Source organism: Egretta garzetta, unplaced genomic scaffold, assembly GCF_000687185.1.
Source record: "Egretta garzetta isolate BGI_Z169 unplaced genomic scaffold, ASM68718v1 scaffold759, whole genome shotgun sequence".
NCBI lineage: Eukaryota > Metazoa > Chordata > Aves > Pelecaniformes > Ardeidae > Egretta > Egretta garzetta.
Window position 1 is genome coordinate 796,169 of NW_009260944.1, and position 22,824 is coordinate 818,992.

Genomic DNA, 22,824 nt, shown 5'->3' on the forward strand with positions numbered 1-22,824 from the left:
TACAAATATCTTAAGGGCGGAAGTCATGAGGATGGAAGCAGTCTGTTTGCAGTGGTGTCCAGCGACAGGACTAGGGGCAATGGGTGCAAACTGAAACATAAGAGGTTTCAGTTGAATATGAGGAAAAACTTCTTTACTCTAAGGGTGACGGAGCACTGGAACAGGCTGCCCAGGGAGGTTGTGGAGTCTCCTTCTCTGGAGATATTCAAGGCCCGCCTGGATGAAGTCCTGTGTAGATTGCTCTAGGAGAGCCTGCTTTAGCAGGGGGGTTGGACTAGGTGATCTCCCGAGGTCCCTTCCAACCCTTGCGATTCTGTGAGCAAACAGAGGTTGTGAGTTCCCAACACCCCAATCTGGCCCTCGAGGCTGCTTAGGTTGAAATAACCTGGCTTCGTATGAAAGTAAAATTATTGTATTTAAACCCCGCTGACAGATTACACAGAACCACATACATGACAGGTTACGTGCTTCTTGAATACTCTGGAGTCAAAGGACATCCTGGGCCTGAGACCATCTGTCTGTTTGACCAGTCAGTGACCAAAAATGACTTTGCCCAGGCCAAAAAGCAATCATTTCACTGAATGAATCCAGGCCTGGGCTGGATCTGACCACATGACTATGATAATGAATAGCACCCTGGCCTGGAAATTAGGAGATTCAGTCTCTGTTCCCAGCTCAGTCATTAAAATTGTGCAACAAATTGCACAATCTCTTTGCCTCTATTTTTATTCTATCATCTGTCTCTCATTTAGTCAGCTCATAAAAACCATTGCCTCTTGCCATTTGTGAATACAGTGCCAATGTCAACAAGAACTTGAAGTGATTTGGGTAGGCAACATTATTCTTTTTTTTCCTCCTTAAAATATCTCTTTCTTCGTTGCCAGTTCTGTGAGCCATTACATTCCTCCATTTTTTCCTGCTGTTTTTAAGGGCAATTTTGATATTCAGAGAGCAAGACTTTTATTCATGCTAAACATGCTGATATCCCACACCAATAATGCAGGTGAATTCGGAGAACAAAACAGCATATATTTGTGACACCACACCACCCTTCTAAAAATGTGACTGTGGAAAGTATTTCAGAGCTTATTTATACCAGGCCCATCATTATCCCCTTGCCTCTACTCCAAAACAGTTATCAACAGAGTCCGAACAATTCTGATAGATGCAAACTTTTCTTCAAAACCTCCTTTGATTCCCTGGGAAAGTTGTAAAACTGGTCTTGCTTACATATCCTTCCCATTAAAAATAAGGTTTTTGTGCTTTCTAATGTAGGCATCTCTTGCTGTAACTTAGATCTATCACTATCTATCACCATCATGGAAATTAAGAATATTATCTTTCTCCTTGTGGCAACATATTTAAATAATTGGTGAGACTTATAGAGAAAAAACCGATTCAGCAAGACTAAACCACAATTATTTTAACCTTCTCTCACAGTTCTAGTGTTGTCATCATTTTTTTTACCTGTCCTTTCAAACAATTCCATATCCTTCTTGAACAGCAGTATTTAATAAATCAAATCTAAGAAAAACTTTCATTTTAATAAAACACACACGTACCTGATCCATACTTTCTGGAATGAATTCACCCTCACTGTTGATACTGGTGAAGGACCCATTTCGGGCCACCTGATGCAGCTCATCTGGAATGTATCCTGGGGGAGGAGAACTCCTATCACGAGTATTAGAACCTTTTGAAAGAAAAGGGCTAGTCAGAGTCTCTTCACTAACCCAGAATCCAGGGGCTTTATTCAAATACTTCATAGGCACTGAACCTGCTTGGATCACTTCTTGCTTTAGAAATTTCCCAAATCCCTATACAATACAAGACTTACATATAGCATTTAAAACCTGTAATCCAGGAATTATGAAAAATTCAGGGCAGGGTTGCCTCAATGGCATTGAAGAGAATTTTCATTATATAGGAACAGAAATGTACTTTGCCCACACATCTAGCTGGGTAGATTTTGTCTTTTGAAACAAAACAATAATCCAACCCCTTCCACCCATGTCAACAAATCCTTTCCAACTCTTGAGAGTTTCAGTTTTTCTTTGTAGAGTATTACATCTGAAAAAACATGAATACCTCTATTCATAATAAATGCATAATCAATTAATTAAATTGACTGAAAAATTATTCATTAAACGCTCTCATTTCATAATTAAATTTGGACGTTAACATCACACCAACTTTAAAATATGAATAGGTAAAAAGGTTATAACAATGCCAAAATAAGTATCTTAAACAACTGTTCACACATTAAGATTAAAAAAAAATGGGAGTCCTAAATAAACAAGGAAACTCATTGCCACATAAGCAAACAGATTTTTCAGTAATTCATTCCTGTATCTGAAACTAAAGGTGAGTATTAACATCATTTTTTTAGGATACCCATCAGTTACCTCAAATAATTCTACATAATTTATTTACTTGTGATTTTGTTGGTTAATTTTCTATCCTATATATATAAACTCCTTTTGACTTAAAATTCAAAATCCACTTCCCTGACTGCAAACTCTATAGTATGATGAATCATTGATGAGTAAGAGAAATTCAAACAGTCTGTTGAGAACAAGACCTTAATTAAGAGAATATTACAAAAGAAAAGTTTTCACAAGTAAAGCTATTGAAATACGTAGCTTACCTATTACAGACAGCCGCCTTTTTCTGTCTGTCACACCAAACACTGTATTATCTAAATCTTCCAGTGATGGCAAGGGTTCCACGTTATTTACACTGGGTGACTGAAAATGTGTACATATTACAATTATTACTTTATACTCCTGACAATGAAAATGCTTCACAAACTTCTAAAGTCTTTGTGCAACACATTCTTTTTTCCAATCAATTGAAAAGCCACCTGTCAGTTTTTATCAAAATTCACCTATTTTAGTAGCTCATTCTTAATATTTAAAAACAATTTTCAGTATGTACCAGTATACAAATCCTATCAATATCATGGCTGTGGTGTGATAGATAATACCAAAATAACTCAGTATTTACGCTGTAGTCCATTGTTACTGTTTGCTATAACAGACATTTAACTTGCAACAAAGGACTGTCACCAGCATAATGCTCACGCATGCTTAAAGTGAACTGAAGAAGCAATCAGTAATATTTTCAATTGGAAAAATGTAATCTTTAATTACATTACTAGATATAAGGAAGAAGTTCTTTACAATGAGGGTGGTGAAACACTGGAACAGGTTGCCCAGAGAGGTGGTGGAGGCCCCATCCCTGGAAACATTCAAGACCAGGTTGGACGGGGCTCTGAGCAGCCTGATCTAGTTAGCGGTGTCCCTGCTCCTGCAGGGGGGTTGGACTAGATGACCTCTAGGGGTCCCTTCCAACCCAAAACATTCTATGATTCTATGATTTAAGAAAAGATACAAATTATACTTCAATATAAAAACTGAGGAAAGAGACATTTAGCATATCAGCTCATACCTGTGTATTTCCATGTATTACAAGTAATATCTTGAGACTCTTCATATGAACACTACGGTCAAGAAGTTCAACAGCTTTGTCCAGGTCATCCTGTGTGGTTAACGGAATTACAAGCTACAAAAAGGGGAAAAAAAAGATGCCTTAAACAGGACACAAGAAAGAAACGAGGAAGTCAAGGGCAGAGAAACAAAATAAACTGATGCTGTCTTTCCTTCCATTCCAAACAACTTGAAAATAAAATTTACTAAATGATGCCTCAAGTTACCACCAAAATCTCTGAAGTTCAACCTTAACTCTTCCTTCAGATGTCTTCAACAGGTACAGCATGGCAGAACAAGTCTTCACAATGAAAGAGCAACCATTTTACACACGCACAACTTAATAACCTATAAGTTTCAGAGAAACATGTGCAGTGTCAATGTATTTGCCATCACCTAAATTAATGCCAGTCTATAAGAATAAGTTCTATTTTATAGAGCTTAAAGAACATTTTTCTATCTCACAATATTACAACTATATTTATTTGAAGTTCTATTACTAACAGAATTTCTCCATTCAATAACAGACGTTGTTAAGGAAGCTATCAGGCATGATGTGATCCACATGGAACAACTGTAGTCCTCACTAGAATCTCCTTGGATCTAATTAATTTGAATTAACCTGGCATACATATATCTTTAGAACAGAAAATTATATGCTGTTAAAGTACACTTGGGATACGAGTTCTATAACATTTAAAATTGGGCTTATGTTTCAGGAGTGTAAATTACAACTTCTGCTTGTAGCAAAGGAACAGTGCAATATAGATTTTTTTAAGATCTATTCTATTTGTAAACAGTCACAGTGATGCTCAAATACAACATCAGTTGAAATACAGCATTTTTATACAAAAAGAAATGAGAATGAGGGATGAAGGTCTTGATAAAAAATGAGCATACTCTTCATTTCGAATTGCAGTTTTAATGTTAATGACAGGTTATTACCATCACATTTCTGAAAGGTGATGGGATGATTTGCCAACTATGCAGAAAAATGACAAGCAGAAAACCTGCTCAAATGCCTAAAAATCTAGCAGAGAAATGAGCTGAGGCTAAAGCATCATGAGTGGCCATTTCTTCCAACCTCCCTAATCTCCAAGAGCCTTCTGTAAGAAACCTCTGTTTTAAGGATCAATTTCACAGAAGTGCCTGGTAAGGTAGTGAGTAGCCAACAAACAGCAATTACAGGCATTTTCTTCTGCAAAGATGCAGATTAGATACAACAATTGTTGTGCATAACCAACCGCACAAACAATCCTCCATGCATTTTGCTGACTCAAGGCAAAACCCAGAAGTAACTCCTAAGAATCGATCCTGCATCTGTAGATCTATTTCCTATGAGTAATACTACCTCTACTTCTATAGGAAAACTGGAAGTAATCTCGATCAGGCCTAAGTCGCTGGTCAGCGCTAGCACTGTTCCCAAGAAATCTTTGTGAACCAACCACTTGAAGAGGAGCAACACTTAAACCTAGTTCTCCAATCCAAATATTACTAAATGCAACATTCTAGCAATTATCTACCAAGATTAATTCCTAAAGAAAAAAGTATACAAAAAAGGATACATATTAATTCAAATTTACACACAAGACAAAGCTCAAAGTAAAGACTCTCCCAAAGTCATGCAACAGGACTGTGGCAGAGCAGGAAGACAATTTACCCTTTCCTAATCAAGTCAGAGACATGATTTATTAAGACATGACTCTCCTCATAAAACATTTCATGCATCTCCTGCCCATCCTAATTTATACAAGCCTTACATATTTGAGAGCACACACATTAGAAATCCGGGGTTTTGTCATGGGAGTAAGTTTTGTCACAGGAGTGGTTCTCACAGCCTACGACAGCAAATTTCAGCCTTAAAATAATCAACATACAAGTTACTGAGAATTTAGAAGAACCAGAATATTACCTCATTATTGCTGTAATGTAGATCCATAGTCTGTCCAAAAGCAACTTTAGCTTTAGCTGCAAGATCTTCAAGTTTAACAGGCCTTGGTAATTGCAGGATCCTGAAACACAATTTAAGTTACCAAGAATTTTTGTCCATTACTTATGAAAAATCTGGCAACTCATTAAGAGCAATCTTGTAACTGAACTTATTACTGAAAAGACCGTAAGAGGCTATGCTTTATTCACTGTCCTCCATATTTTGAGTCATTAAAAAAAGAGAGAAAAGCAGTGAAGAAGTTAAGGGATAAACACACATAAAATTAGATCTCATTATGACTATTTTACTTGCTTGTGTATGGCTTCTTTCTTAACTTAATGCTTTGCATGCCTCCATTCCAGAGGCAAATTGTTAGAAACTTCTAAAATCATCTACTTCAGGAAACTAAGACAATAGAGAATCAGAAAGAAATCACTACTATAGTCCCCATTTTTTGCAAATCCAGAACTGAGGAATGTAACTGAATGTCACCATCTTTAGCATAATGAATTACACGCTCAGACTGCTGAGTCCATCACTAACTGTGCTTCAAGTGTGCTCCTGTAAGAATGGTGCAGTTCTAGGTCAACAACTCAGGTTTTCCTTTAACTGAATGTTTCAAACCAAATAACCCAAAATGCCTGTAACTGACCTTTTACTACAGAAAACTATTATATTATTTGAGACACAACACCACTAAACAAAAAAACAGTTTTCAGAAGTGACTAAGCTAGTGAGGTGCATTCAATTCACATTCAAAAAGAGAAATAGCACCCAAATTTTGTGAAGCAGAAAAATCAGCAAAGGATAACTCTCTCTTATCAGTATTTCAACTGTTACACTGGTTACAGAACAATACATCTCACCGAAACGGTGCTAGAAGCCAGGACACTTCCAAATAAAAATTATTTTGGGGAAAAAAAAAAAAAAAAATCTTAAAAAAACCGCACAACACCAATTCTCACCATAGCTAACAATTTGTTTAGCAAGCCTACAATTCTGCCCATCACAGTGCACGTTCCTTGATACAAAGTGCCACATTCACTACCAAGAGAAACTCTGGAATCATCACTTCTCTTTTCCACTTCCCTTTTTAAAAATTAGTGAGAAAGCCATTGCATAACTTATCTTTCTTGCTTCATTTCATTAATTTATCTTTAGATCTACATGCTCAGGCAACAAGTGTTGTAACTCACACTGAGCAATGAGCCTGAGCTGCCCAGTACCCCTGGGCAAGCGGGCTCAAGTTACTTGGGACGGTCCAAAACAGAGCTAGGCCCATCAGCATACGTGTGCGGAAAGACACCTTTCCCGAGCTTTTACTTCATGTTTGTATTCATATTGAATTGATTAACTTAGTCCACTGTGAAAGTGAATTAAGATAAACAGCAAAAATGCACTGCCCATGCAGACCAGCAGCAAGTAATCAGTTCTCTCTTTTAAATTCATGCTTCCACTTATTTCACAAGAAATTGCTAGGTAGAAGAGTCCTCAATTTTCAAAGCTTTTGAAAAGACTTATTTCCTCCAAATCACTTAGAGCACGCAACCATTACTGATGCACTGTTACACGTGGCGTTCAGAAAAGTGATAGAAAGTCGCTGAAGAATGTTAATACCCAGGGGACTCCCTGCTATTTTACTACTCAACGTAAAGAGAGGGCACATACTGTAACCAGCATGGATACACAGCGATCTATTGCACATCACACTAAGGACTGCTCAGAAGTAGCACAGGTTTCATTCTGAAGCAATCTTTACTTAAGGAATTTACCATTTCTATTGACAGATAGCGTGATCAGGATATTATTTCCTTTTTTATTAAGTATTTTCAAAGATCTTATTCTATAACCATCTCTCTGTAGGTACAATGAAGGTTTATGCTTTCAAAAAGAGACAGACAAAACGAGTTGTCCACAAACCAGTTCTGCACAGACTTGTAGATCGACTTCTGTAAAAGCTTTTGAGCAGCCATTGGAGCAGAGGCACATAGAGATAGATATTTGTATACTCTAAGCATGTACATCATTCACCTCTCATACACAAAATGAAAGTAAGTTTTAACTGATTATTCAAATTTTTCAGCAAAAACAATCTAATTACAAAGTCTAATAAATTTTCTTATTACAGTTCTCAGATTGGTTCCTCCAAAGTACAATCCAATATTGAGCTTTAAGATATGGCTTCTTCCTCTGGATGTTACAGTAACAGTATATTGTCACGCATTTATTACGCATATGATGCAGCAAAAAAATTGAAATCTATGCTAATCATCTAAGTAATTGTTCTAGGCTACAAACATCAATCTAAAGGGTAAACAAATGAAGGATATACAATGGACACAGCTACAGTAAGATAATTCTGCACTTATGTATGCTTCGAGCCCACATTTTAAACAGATTAATTCTCCTTAAATTGTGTTTATATAAAAATTAAATTTAAGCTCAAACCAAATACACTCAGATATCTGAAACACTTTAAACACAGTTTATTTGAAACTTTATGATAGGGCCTCAACACAATTCTATAAATAATTAAAGGACAAGACTATTTCCAACCTTACCTTTTTTCACCTCGATGTTCAAATTTGACTCTAACATCATTCTATAAGAAAAAAGATAGAGGAACCACTATTAGTTTCTTACTACCTCCTTTAATAAAGGCCATGACATCCCATTCAATTATCCTACACCAGAAGCAAAATCCCTAAGCAGTCCATACTAATTTTCTGTCCTTTCTGATATACCAAGCATTTTAACAACCTACGTCAGCTGAGGTACCTGGTAGAGGCTTAAAGTGTGTAAAAAATACAAGAAATTATTCTGAAGTACAATGAATGCTTCTTTAAGTAAACACATTATTTTCTATCAATATATCTTAATATTATAACAGATTCATGATTTCAAATTCAGCGTGGAACTGATTACCAAAGAATTCTCCATCATGAACAGGCAGGTAGACTTAGCTACCATAACAGGTTTTTATGTACACTTTGGAGCTGAGCATCCCAGGCTTAAGAAACACATCTAGTTTCATACACATTACCATAGAAACCCACACATGTAATTAAGCAAGCATTCATGCAATCAATTTCCCAATAACAAAGATACCTGTAAATATCTGCAGTTACATGGAAATAAAATTGTTTGGCAAAATAATAACTTCAAGAATAAAACTGTATTAGCAACTTTCACAGGAGAAAAAAATGCATTCAACCACAGAGATTATATCCAAATAAGTGTTCTACCTTCCAAAAGCATTGCTTGATTCACAAGCAATTACTTTCAAAATTCACAAATTTAAAAAGAATGACAAATATGTATTTCTCCCTCACCACTATCATATTTAAACTCAGAAATGGCTCAACTATTTTTTTCTAACTTTCTAAACATGTATTATATTCAAATCATTTTGGCTCATATATACATTTCAACGTCTAAAGTTACAGCTAAGAAGTGAGTTATATGACACTAGCAAAGCACCGTTGTGTTATATACTGAACTCTTACAGCTTTTAAAGTACACAATGAAAAAGATGTAGCCATCAGTTTTTGACAGTTTAAGAGCCAAATATATTCAAATACTTTGATCTTTAACAAGTTAAAACAAGACTGCACAAAATGAAGTTTTATGAAATACTAGACTGTCAATTCAGGATCCAATCCAATTGGATTAATTCCAATACAGTTAATTCAACAGGGCTGTTACAAGATTTTGGGTAAAAATCCACATTGTTTTCTCTTCTAATCTCTCCATATAGTGGTTCAAACCTATCAACTAAGTATTTACTAATTTTCCATTTGAGTTCAGTATCTGCAGAAAAAAAGTAGAGCTGAAAAGAACTTGCATTTCCAGCATATGAACAAACAAAAAAATTGAGGCCAAAGATGTAGTAAAGGGGGCTTAAGTACTTTTCTACTCCTGTACTGACATTCCAAAGAAGCATTCCAAATAAGAGATGCTAGCAGACCTTGATATTTTAAAACAGCCTAGTACCGATATAATACTAACAACAACAACAATGTACATACAGTGTCAAAACACCCCTACAATCCCTAATTTGTCCGGACTGGAGTCATTTAAGCATACACTATGATCTGGTCTGAAATGGAACCATTTAATTTTGCTGCTAACTTAAGAACATGAACAAAGAAAATGGCAGCACATGTGGGAGACTAGTAGCTCACTCTGGTATGCTCACTAGTCTGGCAAGAAAAATAATTATAGAAGTCACAGCAGGACATTCAGTGTTCAATTGGTTAGTAAGGATATTAAAGATTACCTGTTTTTTAGGTGAAGAGGACTTTGGTTTTCCTGTTTCTTGCTGAGGCAGTACAGGACGACTAGCCTTATGAAGCACAGCCAAATCCTGCATGATCGAATTCAAAGCTTGCTGCTCATCTGCTCAGAGAAAGAAAAACAGGTAAAAGAAGTGTTAATGACTGTTACATTTGAAGTGCATTACTGTCTCATTTTACAACTGAGCAGACATTATTCTAAAAATCTAAAGTCCGTATTACACTTCAATACATAATTAACAGATTGAAAAAAATTACTGCCATGTTGCAAGCATTTTTATTTTATTTATCATGAACAGTGCTTAAGGAAATAAACAGCTTAATCAGTAAACACATTTTAATGGCAGGTTTAAAAAGCTGTCCATGGATGAGATGTTAACTAGAAATCCTACTTCTCGCACCCACCCCAACCCCCCTTTCTAAAATAAAGAAAAAGAAAAGCAAGTGCTTTTGAATCATTGTTCCTCTGTCCTGAACAGGTACAGTCAGACACATAGGAAGCAAACACAAACTCCGCAAAAAGAGGAAGATCTCATTGTTTGAACATCTGCTGACAGCCCACAGAGTAATTTAAAAAAAAAAAAAAAAACAAAACCAAAACAGCACAGAACTTTTCCATGACTGCAAATGTAGTTTTTCTAGGGCTTACAGGAGTAATTCACAAAGAGAAACAGAAGCACTGAACCCAGGGAACAATTAAAGGGCAGGTGCGCTATGCAGCTTAGATTCCAAGTTCACACAAAAGCCTAAATCCTGATGATCTGCTGCAGCTGTGATGGCCTGAGGCCATGCTAGACAAGGTGTGCCCTGGAACTGGGATGCTCCTTTAGACAGGAAAGCACTTAGAAGCTCAAAAAACCTGTACATCCATCACTAAGGGAAATTTATTTGTCACTAATATTTTGTATTAATTCCTTGCCACAGCAACAGTATTGTACTCAACATGTATCTAGAACACTGGATAACAAAATTTATCTACAAAGCTGTGATTGTATGCCTTCACACTACTTCAAAATGGGTATGTTGGCTGAAGAATTCATTGCTAAGTGCTGTGATTTACAAAGAACAGTATTTCTCAAGCACGGACCTGAGAAAAAACTCAGCATTAAAATCAGCAAGCAAGCATTCCAGGTATTCAGCAATGATGAGAAATCCTTCACACTATTCAAATATAACCAAATATATTTGTTGTGTCAGGAAATTGTGGGATTTCAGTGTTCTCATTTAATAGATTCCTAACAGATCAGAAAGCTGGTCTGAAAATGAGTAACTTTGATCATCACTCATGCTGTCATTATTCAAAACACTACTAAGATATGCAAATCTATAAAAGCAAGTTTTGCCAGCAATATTTAATGGCAGAATAGAAGGCATTCTTGCAGCTTACAGTTATTCCTTTCTCACACTAAAACATACTTCAAAACTTGCCGCAGCTAAAAAAGTTGAACTATTTTATTGTGTTATAGGCTATTGTAGTGCTCAGCAATAAAAAAAAAAAAAAAAAAATTGTTCTTTTAGCAGTTGGTTGGAGGAGGTTTAATTCCTAGAGGTCACTAGGTAGCATATTTCATACAAAGGAAGCCAAAGCATTGTGGCAAAGCATCTAAAGTTTACCGAATATCCAATATGACTCAATAGTCATTTCTCTCACAGAAGATGTTGGAGAATATCAGAAATATAAAGAGTGCTGTTGTCCTGGTTTCAGCTGGGATAGTTAATTTTCTTCATAGTAGCTAGCATAGTGCTGTGTTTTGGATTTAGTACTACGAGAATGTTGATAACACACTGATGTTTTTAGCTGTTGCCAAGTAGTGCTCAGACTACTCAAGGACCTTTTGAGCTCCTCCTGCTCGGCCAGGTGCATAACAAGCTGGGAGGGAGCACAGCTAGGACAGCTAACCCAAACTGACCTAAGAGCTATTCCATACCCTAGAGCATCATGCTTGGGGGGAGTTAGTTGGTCAGAGAGGGGGAAGAGTGATCGCTGCTCGGGACTGGCTGGGCATCGGTCAGCAGGTGGTGAGCAATTACATTGTGCATCAGTCGTGTTGTATATTCTGTATATTCTCTTATTACCATTCTCGTTATTACTATTATTATTCTTTTCTCTTACTAAACTGTCTCTATCTCAGCCCACGGCTCTAACTTTTTTTTCCTTCCTGATTCTCTCCCCCATCCCACTGAGGGAGGGGGGGGAGTGAGAGAGCAGCTGCATGGTGCTTAGTTGCCAGCCGGGTTAAACCACGACAGCTGTATGACTAGATTCAGCCACTTTAATATTAAGCATGAGGTTAGGAAAAAATAGTACAACAGTAAGAGATAGACAAAAGCAATACAAAAATGTGTGTGTTTTGGTTGGTTGGTTTGTTGGGACTTTTTTGAGAGTAAGCACCAATAAGTGATTACAGTACCAGCATGAAAAAAGCATGTACAACTTGAAAAATCAACATCAAATTTAAAGTAAAACAGATGTGCTACACATAGAAAAACACAGTTAGACCATCTACACAGTCCTGGCTTTGCACTGCAATGACACAAGACAATACAATAAAATTCTTTAATACAGTCTTTGTGGGTTTCTTTTTTTCCCCAATAGCCACTACCATTTAGAGCACAGTAAATACTGCTCAGTACCCTAATACCATAAACCTCAATTTCCTATACTCAGATTTTTAACTTACCACAGTGAGGGAAGAGTGCTATATTCCAATGGGAAGAAAACGGAAGTATTTTGAATACTAGCAAAGCAGCTGAACACTGCCTTTCATGTAGATGTTACATTGAATTACGCAGCCAAAGCACACATTTCCTAGGAATGGTATTGCATTAATGTTTTTGGTCATCAATAGAAATGAAAAGTATCCAAATTAAATTTTTTATACACATTACACATAAGACTTACCCATAATGGCAGTGAGCCTGAAAACTTGAACTTCAGGGAACTGGTTGCTTCATTAGCATTATTTTATTTCCTAAAATGCAAAACCAAAAATACACAACTATTGAAGTTGTCAAAGCCATGTAAAACAGTCAACTCTTCATTGTTTAAGGGCAGTTTTTCTAATATTCTACATATCAAATGTGCATATAAACTACAAATAAGATTGCATATGTAGACATGACATGAAGAAAACAGATATTGTCCTCAAAGCCTCACTGGGCTCTGAGCAACATACATAGACTTTAAGAGGACACAAAGCCCAAACAAATATTCTTCTAGATTTAAGATGATTTTAGCCTCTAGCTATCTACACCCCCCAAATGATGATTAGTGGCTTAATTAGCCATAACACACTGCTACATGGGATACCCACTACTTCAGATTATTAAGAACCAATTTTTTCTACAGGTTCCTGTATCTGGTGTTCAAAGTTCTATGTTCAGAAACACATATATAGCTTGTATATATAAATATATATGAAATTCACAGCACAAGTCAAGAGGCATCAATGCCTACTGATTATATAAACTTGAAAACTTCAATTGGTAAGGTTTTTTTCATCATAATTCAAGAGCTTTACACAGATATCCCAACACCCCTGAAAGCAAATGCCTCTGGAGGACAGCAGGTATTAACTTTTAATATACAAGTTATCCAGAAAAGCAAAAACATAGGGGGCACCTTTATGAACAAATCCCATCTATCACAATACCTTGAACATCGACCAATTGGAAAAAAAAAAAAAAATTAAGGGCCAACTAAAACAACCTTTCTATGAGATGCTATTATGGAGCTTAACAGCAAAAAGCTAAAGATATATCCCTAAACAGACAATGAGATTTGTTGTGATACAGGCTACCACAGGAAGAATTCAGAATTTTTAATGCAAGATCACAGAAAACTCTCCAATTTCTTAAGCAGTCACTGTGATCAAGTATGGAGAGCCTATTCCTTCCTCCCTTTTCCTGGCTGCAGGGGACCATCCAGACTTCTGAGAGTAGAAGGGTCTACCCTACTCTGATGAAGCAGATGATTTGCCTGCAAATTCATTCAAGGAGCTACACCAACAACCAACAGAATGCCTTTCCCCCCCCCCTTCCCTTAAACAGAATTTATTTTCTCATGGTTTAGTTCCTTACCAGTACCAAATGGCCCCTGATGCCAGCACAGGGCCACCTGTGGGAGCACATGGCTGAGAACAGAGGGGAGGTGGGCCAGCTCTTTCAGCACTAGCCAGTCAGGCTTCCTTGCTTGAATATTCTGCCGATTTTCTAGCTAACAAGAAATTAATTACAATTTTCCAAAGGATTTCTGAGCATCTTCAGTTAGGCATCTAAGAGTTTCTGGCACCATGTCTCTTACATACTCATTTCATGAAAACAGCCTTTTTAAGCAGCATTCATTTCACCAGTAGAACTAGACAGCTTCAAGTACTTCTGGCATATTTATCAGAAAGAAATTTGGACTTGAGAGCCATATAAAGCTCTCTGCTCTATACTGCCCTTTACCTACATGTCAGATGACTCATCTACTATTGTCTGTTTCAAGGTCTGTAATAACCAAGATGAGAGCAGGCTTTTAAAGAAGATCCAGAGGTCCCACTCCGCAATCAGAAATGAGTTCAGCTGAGAGAGCAGGCAAGAGAGCCCATTAGAACTAAAATAAAGCTGAAAATATGATTCCAGTGTATTCAGAGTTGCATACTCCCAACTCTATGGACAGCCTCAAAACAGTATCTGAAACAGCTTCCAAGCGTTGTGGGGAAGAAACTCCCATCTAATGCTTTGTAAAGTATTACAGCCTGCAAGAGCGCGAGAAGCATATCTGGCCTGGGCTGCCTGCAGTCTCAAGACACAGCCCCAACTTTTACCACTAACATGGCCTCTTGATGCCACCACAAGGCGAGACAGAAAAATCTGTTTCAAAAAAATTAAAAAAAGAAGCAGCTTCTGTTGGTCCATAACAGGAAAGCAGAATAGTGAAGATACAAAAGAAAGGGATTTGTACTAATCTTCAGAGAGGAAAACAGGGGTTGAATTTTCACTTATTTGCTGAATAGTAGCCAAGATCACTCAAAATAAGGACAGAATCTTTAGGCCTTGCTCTCACACAAGATGCCAGGAGATCTGGTTTACTTAGTGAACCGGGATTACCTTTATAGCCTTAAATAACACAACTAACTTTTTTCCCCCCCATGTCTGATTCTTTGCATCTTTTGCATCCCTAAGAGTCAAAAAAGCAAAACAGAACACAAAGAACAAGTCAATTGTTTCCTACATGATGTTTTTTGTATCAGCAGTAGTCTTGGGGGATCTTCCAAAGAATTAGTCACTAAAGTGCTTATAATTTTTTTTTTAACTCTGTATTGGATCCAACTGTCTTAAAATAAGAGCTAGTGTCATTTTCATAAAATGTCTCATTTAATTAGCTGTCTTAATACATCAAATGTAACAATGTGTTTCATGACTCTGGACGAAGTACTGTTGTAATACTTCCTTGTAAGCACTCAAAGAAATAGAAAAAGTCTGTGAGGTATTTTAAATCTTCTACCACACTTCAAGAAAATAAGAACAAGTTATATCTCCAAACAAAAATACCCCAGACGTTCTTCCTCAACCGAGCTGAAATAACCAAACTTGGAAGCTCAAGATACTTGAGCCACAGGGCTCATATAGGGCAGGCAAGCTGAAGAAAAAGAAGAAATATCTTAGGAAACATCTTCTGCCAGTTCCTCCAGCTACAAGAATTCATTCTTCAGTATTAATCTGTAGCATCTCACTAGAAGAACATAAGCTAATGAGTGAGCATCCATTTCTTTTCCCTCCTGCTTCCTTTCTTATTCCTTAGAAGAAAAAAAAAAACCACCACCTAGAAAAATTAACTTTCTCTGAATAACTTCTTACCTTATCATCCCTTTTAGCCAAAACTCTTTCTGTTCAAATATAAAAGCATAATAAACCACTACCTAAACATCTTAATCTTTTTGTTAGCATTTAGTGTCACTTCAAAAATAAATTTTGATTAAAATTTCAATTAAACAGGTGACCCAGATCAAGCTTTATGAACACTTCACCTTTGTGAATTGCGAACACACTTCTGTTTTTAACTGCTCATTTTCTCAATGGACTATAACAACAGGGTGGTGGTGGGGAGAGAGTAAAAACAAGCTGACAAAAATAAACATTTTTTTAATTAAAAAAATATACATTCAGTAGAAAGGGAAAAAAGCATACCCTAATCCATGGTTACGAAGTAGCATTAGTGAACCATTCACAAACACACACAGAGTAGATGACAATCCAGAACAAAAAGGAAGCGAAACAGAAAACTGGAATTCAGAGAAAGAACCAGGAGAAGCAAAGGCAGCAAAACACAAGAGCAAAGGTAGAATAAAATTATGTCAAGGTCTTGCAGAGAAACACAAGCAGCTGAATTTGAATGTAATTAAAGAAAGGATGACAGAGAGTGAATTTCAAAAAGGTGATGATGTGATAAGAGTAGCAAACAAAGAAAAATATCCTAGCAACAGCATTTTGGATATAAGGGTGGAGAGATGCTGATTCATATTCATGATTCACTTCCCATCAGCCACCTTCCGCAGAGCCTGGAAGTCTTTCCAAATCTGAGAAAGCCACTGAAGGAAGAAAATATCCAGGTGATTCTTGAAAATTGTTTTTAGATTTCTCATGGCAAATGAAACAAAGCCTGAGGGCAAGTAAGTCACATGGACAATAATCTAGCTGTTCAAATACCCTGTGCTAATTGACCGTATGCATACACTTCTCCTGTAATAAACACAACAGGGTTAAGCTGCCTCTTGGTTACCGAGAGATGAAAGTACACAAACACTAGCATACAAAAACTTGTAGACTAGGAAAAACAACAACTTTACCCTCACAGAGTGGAGGAAGAAAGCAAGCAGATGCTATATGAGGTGAATATTTATTAAGTGAGCTAGAAATGGTGTTTTAGTTCTGTGCAAAATGGAGATATACAGTGTGCAGAAATGAAATGGTTTCTACAGCATCTCTCATCTTTTTAAAGAGTAAATTTAGCTGTGGCTACAAGAAGAGCCATAAACATCATATGAGAACAGCAAAGGTAGTATATAAGCATTTAACATAAGCCAGCTTTCATGCTGCTTCTCATGTTAAAAATCAAGAAATAAAAATTACAGTGAAGCAAGCAATCTCTCTTAGCCTGATTTTGAAGGAATTCAGCCTTATACAGTAACACTTTACCTATATAGAAAGGCACCTTACGCCTTTGGAGTCCAAACCTGTTCCAGGAGCAGAGCAGGAATCTCAAGGATATCAATTCCCTACAAATTTTCATTAAAAAAAATTCCCCATTCTTGCACCAAAGCAAAATGACACAGTGCAAGCTAAAAAGAAGAAAGATGTACTATAATTGCTGCAATTGCAGGTGAAGATTAAATTGGAGGTTATACTGTATTAGGCGTAAGCAAGTTAAACCAAAATGACAAGAAATCAAAATTTGCTTGCATTGTTGTTCAGAGACATACTTGCCTATTAAAAAAAAAAAAAAAAAGATGATACAAAGAGCCAGGTAAACATGAAGAGTGAGTGTTCACAGGTAATTTTTCAGACTGCAGAATGGCTAATCAGAATATAAAGACAGACCATAAAAATTTATTTCATAGCAAGAAGAATGAGACAGACAAAATGGTTTTACCCCCAAAATGTTACTTTTAATCAATGAAATGCTTGGTCTCACACAAGCAACCTCTTATAAATCAGAGTAAGCAAGGCTGACAAAACCTCAAGTGATCACCTAGTCAAATACACCTACTTAACCTTTAACCAAAATCATGTGCAGCACTGCTCGTCATGGTTTTACGTAAAATCAAATAAAAATACTGTCTGTGAACAGACAGCAAACAGTAATACCTAAAACCTGAACTTCTACAGAAGAATTTTTCATAGCTCAAAGCAATTGTTGGCATAAATGACAGGAACTTACATAGTGTGGCAAGCACAGAAGAAAATTCAGTATAGCTACAAAACATTAGCAGATACCTAAAAGAAGGTACCTCCATAGAAACGTGTAAAGGGAAGGATTTTATATGGGCATACACACAAACGAACACTGGACAAAAAGACGTGCTTTTCAAAGAATAGGAAAGCAGCAGCGGTAACACTAAATCATGAAGGACAGAAAAAAAAAAAAAAAAAGAGAAGCGAAGAGCAGTAACAAGAAAAATATTTAAGCAGGTAACAGAAAGGTCTGATAATAATTGGAGCCTAACAATAACACATCAGGTGTGAATTCAGTTTTAGAAGAGTTCAGATCCTTAACATATTGTAATAATACCTAAGAAAAAGCATTCACAGGGAAAGTAGAAAAGGAAGAGAAAGATTAAATCAGTACAACTCAAAAAGCCAATGATCCATTGATAAATTAAGGTAACATCTGGAAAGCAAAACAAACCAAAGAATAGGACTCACTGGGTCAAATCTGGAACATTAAGTTTAACTGGTGAATAGAATAACAGAAATATTCTTCCTGTCACAGGACTTAACAGATCTTTTAAAATGAAAAGATATTGGAAGGGGAACGAATGGATAAAAGTTTTTTTTAGAAAAAAACCCATTAAAACCTTTGATTCCAGCCTTCTTTGCACACCTCAAGGAATCTTAAGGTCTGAAAGTCAGCAGGGAGGGGTTTTGCCTATCAACAGCATGCCAGTGAGGGCAGGAGCCATGGAGCAGTAACGTTCTCCTCTGTAGTTCTTCCTCTGTCACATGCCCCCTTCTAGTCTGAAGCACTTTCTTCCCCCTTAATTTATCCCGATAGTGACAAATAGTGAGATTAATTGCACTGGACAAGATACACCGAGAGGGTCCACCTAGTTCTGCTGTGCTAGGAAAGACTGGCAAAATGGCAGAAGCAATTGAGCTCTGCCAGCTGATGCCCCAGAGCAAGGAAAAGAGACAATCTCTAGCATCTCCTCCCACAACCGGAGGAGTAATTCAGGACTGACGACCTGTCCCGCTCTGAGACAGCATCAGACAAAAACTGTATTCCCCTCTGTTTTTCCTCTTATTGCTCGCTTTTTCCATAGTTGCCACCATTCAGCAGTTCTACCCTGAAGCGCTGAACTAAACCCTTCTATCACCAGCATGACTGACAGAGTAAGGAACATAAACACATTGAATGCTGCTTTGCAGAAAGAACATTTCTGGTTTATTTCCTGCAAAAGTACTTGGGTTTGCTTTTCAAAATATTTTAAGTCTTGTTGTGATTGCGTGTAGCTTAGCCAGTACACTTCTAAACTTTGCCCTGAATTTCTCACTCTCTTGTAATTAAACCAGTTTATTCAGAACTCCAAGCTATTTTAACCTATTGTACAGAGACCAAGCAACCTTAAACACATAGTGCCATGAGCCAACTACCACTACCAGCATAATGGGCTTCATAAAACAATAGCACCCAACTTATTCAAAGTTAACAGACTTTTTTTTTTTTTTTTAAGTAAAAGCATATTAAAGGAGAAAAAAAAAACCCTCAGATACACGTGTTTTACTGAATTTAGATGGTGAAATAGCAAGTGGTGATAAAAAACAGGAAGAAATAGCCAGCGTCCATTTTTTGTTCTGGTTTTGAAAAAAAACCAACAAAAAAATCAAGAGGATGTATCCAAACCACAGCACAGCATTACTGGAATAGAAATTTCACCATCCACAACAACAAAGAGATACAATGCAGTATTTGTAATATACTTCAGATCAAACATTTTAATTTAAAGATTCAGGAACTTGCAAGAGTCCTAACTCAGACTCTTCACAAAATTAGCAGTTCAGTTTTCTGGACCATTCTTGCAAATATTTGGAAATATCTGGAAAAAAGAAGATTCTAGTGGATTGTAAATATTGTATAAATAACTGAGAAGGCTAAAGGAAAGGGTCAAAGAGCTGCCGATTATTTACCTCCACATCAACTGAGAGTAAAATAATGTAATAATTAGCTCAGTTTCTACCACGGAATTAAAAGCAAAACCACAGTAAACTTGGTTTCAAGGATTATTATTACTGCCAAGCAAAATATGGCTTCTTGAAATGATTGCAGATTAGTTAACAGAACTAACTACAGCAATAACGCTACTTAGGTTTTTCCAACTATTTGGCTGAATGTCACATGACGTTTTAATTATCTGCTTTAAAGTCTCATTTAACTAAAAGGAAACTCAGTTGAAGGATTAAAATAAAATATTTTGAGATCCATGTTCATATTTAGCAGAAAACATCAATGAACATGATTCCTACTGCAACCCCCCTACAGACTGGCAATGATCAGGTAGGCACAATGAGATACACAAGTTGCAGCTTAAGCAAATGACCTCGTGTTTAAAACCAGTCACAGTCCAACAAAATGTATTTAAGTACGGTTAAATATTTTAAATACATATAGTAATTTATTGTTATTTTGTCTCCATTTAATATTAATTTTTATTGTGTCTAATAATTGGGGGAGGTTTTAAGAGACAAGCTACATTTATGGTGCTGGAAATGACAGCACTGCTTTTTGAGGTTTTATCCTCTCTGTAACTGGGAGGGCACCATCCATGATTAGAAGTTGTGTTTTATGCAAGTCTAAATATTGTGGTTTATTACGTTTAACCAATAATGGTTTTGCATTGAATGTATTTTGACATAAAGATAACAATTTAGGAAATTGGAAAAAAGTTGCAGCTGCAAGATTGGACAGTCTTAGCAAGGGACAATTCAGAAGAATTATGAAATCACGATGTATAATTATTTAACATAAGTGCAACAGAAAATTAGAGAGGGATAATGCAATCCTTATGTCTACAAAAGTGTAGTGTATGCAGAAGCCATCTTGCTTCTGTACACAACCTACAGATACACTGCTCAGTGCAGAATATCAGAAAGACTGCAGACCACAAGTGTGGGATGGTTGAAGCATCAATACCTTTATTACAGATGTATCAGGTATCTCTACAATGTGCAGACTTGAAATTTCTTAAACTGAAGAGTTTTAACATCTTCCTGATGAGCAAAAAACCTGAATTTATGTCTAATTTAGCACACAAGACCACACAGACTTACCTCATCTGTACAGCTACAGATATGATTTGCTATTTGCTTATGTTCTGAAAAGAATGGTTACTAGCTGTACTCCTTCCAGAGAAAAAACATCCCAAAAAAATCCCCACCAAAACACCAGACTTGCATAAAACACAACTTCTAATCGTGGATGGTACCCTCCCAGTTACAGGGAGAATAAAACCTCAAAAAGCAGTGCTGTCAGTTCCAACACCATAAATGCAACTCATCTCTCAAAGTACTTTGAGAAAGACTTCAGAGTGAACTGAGGGATCCAACGTGCACAGTGACAAAAGTAAAACTTCATCCTACTCAGATTAGATCTTCAGTTCCTGCTGTTCTATAAACGGTAATCGACACATTTGTATAACATTTATCAGCTTGATGAACAATGATCTTGACTCAGAAAAGTTAAAAAGTGCTGGAAGGTTTGAGAATGCAAGGACAGTTTTTAAGGATTATTCTCATAAAAATGCAAAGTAGCAGATAATTTAGTTCCAGATGAGTTTATAGCAAAATTATGCTTCCGAGATAAATATCTTCACACTTAAAGCAATATTCACAAAGAGTAGTCTAGGAAAGCTAATCTCCCTACACTTCCTTTATAGTTGATAGGGAGAGATAAGCATATTTAGAGAGTTTCAAGGCACTTAAATGCAAGCTTCCTGCTTTGAATGAACCTCTCCTTTCCAAATGGTATCAAGAGCCTCTATTGGCTAACCCCTCATAAGCCCACTTCACTTCAAGTGCAGAAAAAAAGAGAAGACTGTAATTGGCCTCGAACAGAAAAGCATCTACTTTCCTCAACAAGATCTCTGTCTTCACCTAATTCAAGTTTTACAGAACTTCTCCATTTCCTGTATCTGTTATTGCCTCAGCAGCAGCCAAAGCACTCCGTCTGACAGCTCGTTTCTCGACCTAACTGAAGAATGACTTTGCTGATGCATCACGCAAGTTTGCCTTGAAAGTCATGATGCTTAAGACATGTTCATGATTCCAAGGGAAAAAAAACGAAACCCAAAACTATTATGAAACAAATGTATGCATTTTAAATTCAGGAAGAGTCACAACAGCTGAAACTTGCTGACAGATGCCAGTGACACCTTGCAAAATGTTTTAGTGTTGGTGATTTTGCAACAGAACACACTGGCTAGAAATCGACCACTCATATTGCTTTACTCTTATCCGAGACCAGATTTTCTCACAGAAGTATGTTAAAAAGTAATAGACACAGTTCACTGGGCTACAAGTAACTGCATCACTGCCTCCAAATCACTCTGGTGTCTTGGAAATTTATCACCACCACTGCAGTGGAAAGTCTCAGAGCATCATGACACTATGAAGAACAAATTCTTCACCATTAACTAGGCTATCTGCTACACGAACTGATTAATGCTATTCGCATCACAAAAATGTTTAAGGCTTACTCAGTATATTAAGATAACATTATACTGCCCACAAATACACAGCGTAAAACTTCTGTGATGTTTGTAACTTTTTCCTAATTCACTACCTTACATGAACTGAGGAGCCCCATAAAAGGCTTTGCAAAGAAAACAGGTACATGAAATTTTAATCCTTAGAATACCATGAAACACACACTACCTGTGCTATAATCTGATTTAGGTGCTTCTGTTTCTCCTTCTAAAAATCTCAGCAGTGCTCTCGGCTCAGCATCTGCTGCTGTCACCCAGAGGCCCTCTGCTGAAGCTGTCAAGAGTGGCATCAATGTCAGCTTTACTTCAAACTTATGAATGGCAAGTCAAAATATTAGTGAAGAATGGCTTAAATTGTTACAAGGAAAACCAATCCCCACTACAAATATAACTGTATGTCCCCTATCCAAGATCCTACAGGAGAAACTTTTTTTTTTTTCCTATAACAGACAGTTCACAGCGTATACCTTAAAAGAATATAGCATATCGCTCTTCCTTGCGACAGAATTCAAGATCACCAGTTAAGCCACAGAACTAACAGTACACAGTAAGCAACCTTACTCTTACCAGCACTACTGGTATCGGTGATCCCTGCAATCTTCACAACTCTAAGAATGGAAGACCATGCTACAACTAGTGACGCATGA

The 22,824-nt window shown here is 36.8% G+C and overlaps 1 protein-coding gene across 1 annotated transcript in view; it reads right to left on the reverse strand.

The window, feature by feature from the left end:
- The window catches only part of MAP3K2 (mitogen-activated protein kinase kinase kinase 2), a 34,948-nt gene extending 21,081 nt beyond the window's left edge, over positions 1-13,867 (reverse strand). The window contains exons 1-8 of the mRNA XM_009647156.2: positions 13,794-13,867; positions 12,616-12,685; positions 9,698-9,816; positions 7,980-8,020; positions 5,401-5,500; positions 3,451-3,564; positions 2,648-2,747; positions 1,563-1,693 (exon numbers count right to left, since the gene is read on the reverse strand). Of these exons, the coding sequence (XP_009645451.2) occupies positions 1,563-1,693; positions 2,648-2,747; positions 3,451-3,564; positions 5,401-5,500; positions 7,980-8,020; positions 9,698-9,816; positions 12,616-12,619 (609 nt within the window). The 5' untranslated portion in view covers positions 12,620-12,685; positions 13,794-13,867. The remainder of the gene's footprint in view (positions 1-1,562; positions 1,694-2,647; positions 2,748-3,450; positions 3,565-5,400; positions 5,501-7,979; positions 8,021-9,697; positions 9,817-12,615; positions 12,686-13,793) is intronic.
- Between the last annotated feature and the right edge of the window lie 8,957 nt (positions 13,868-22,824).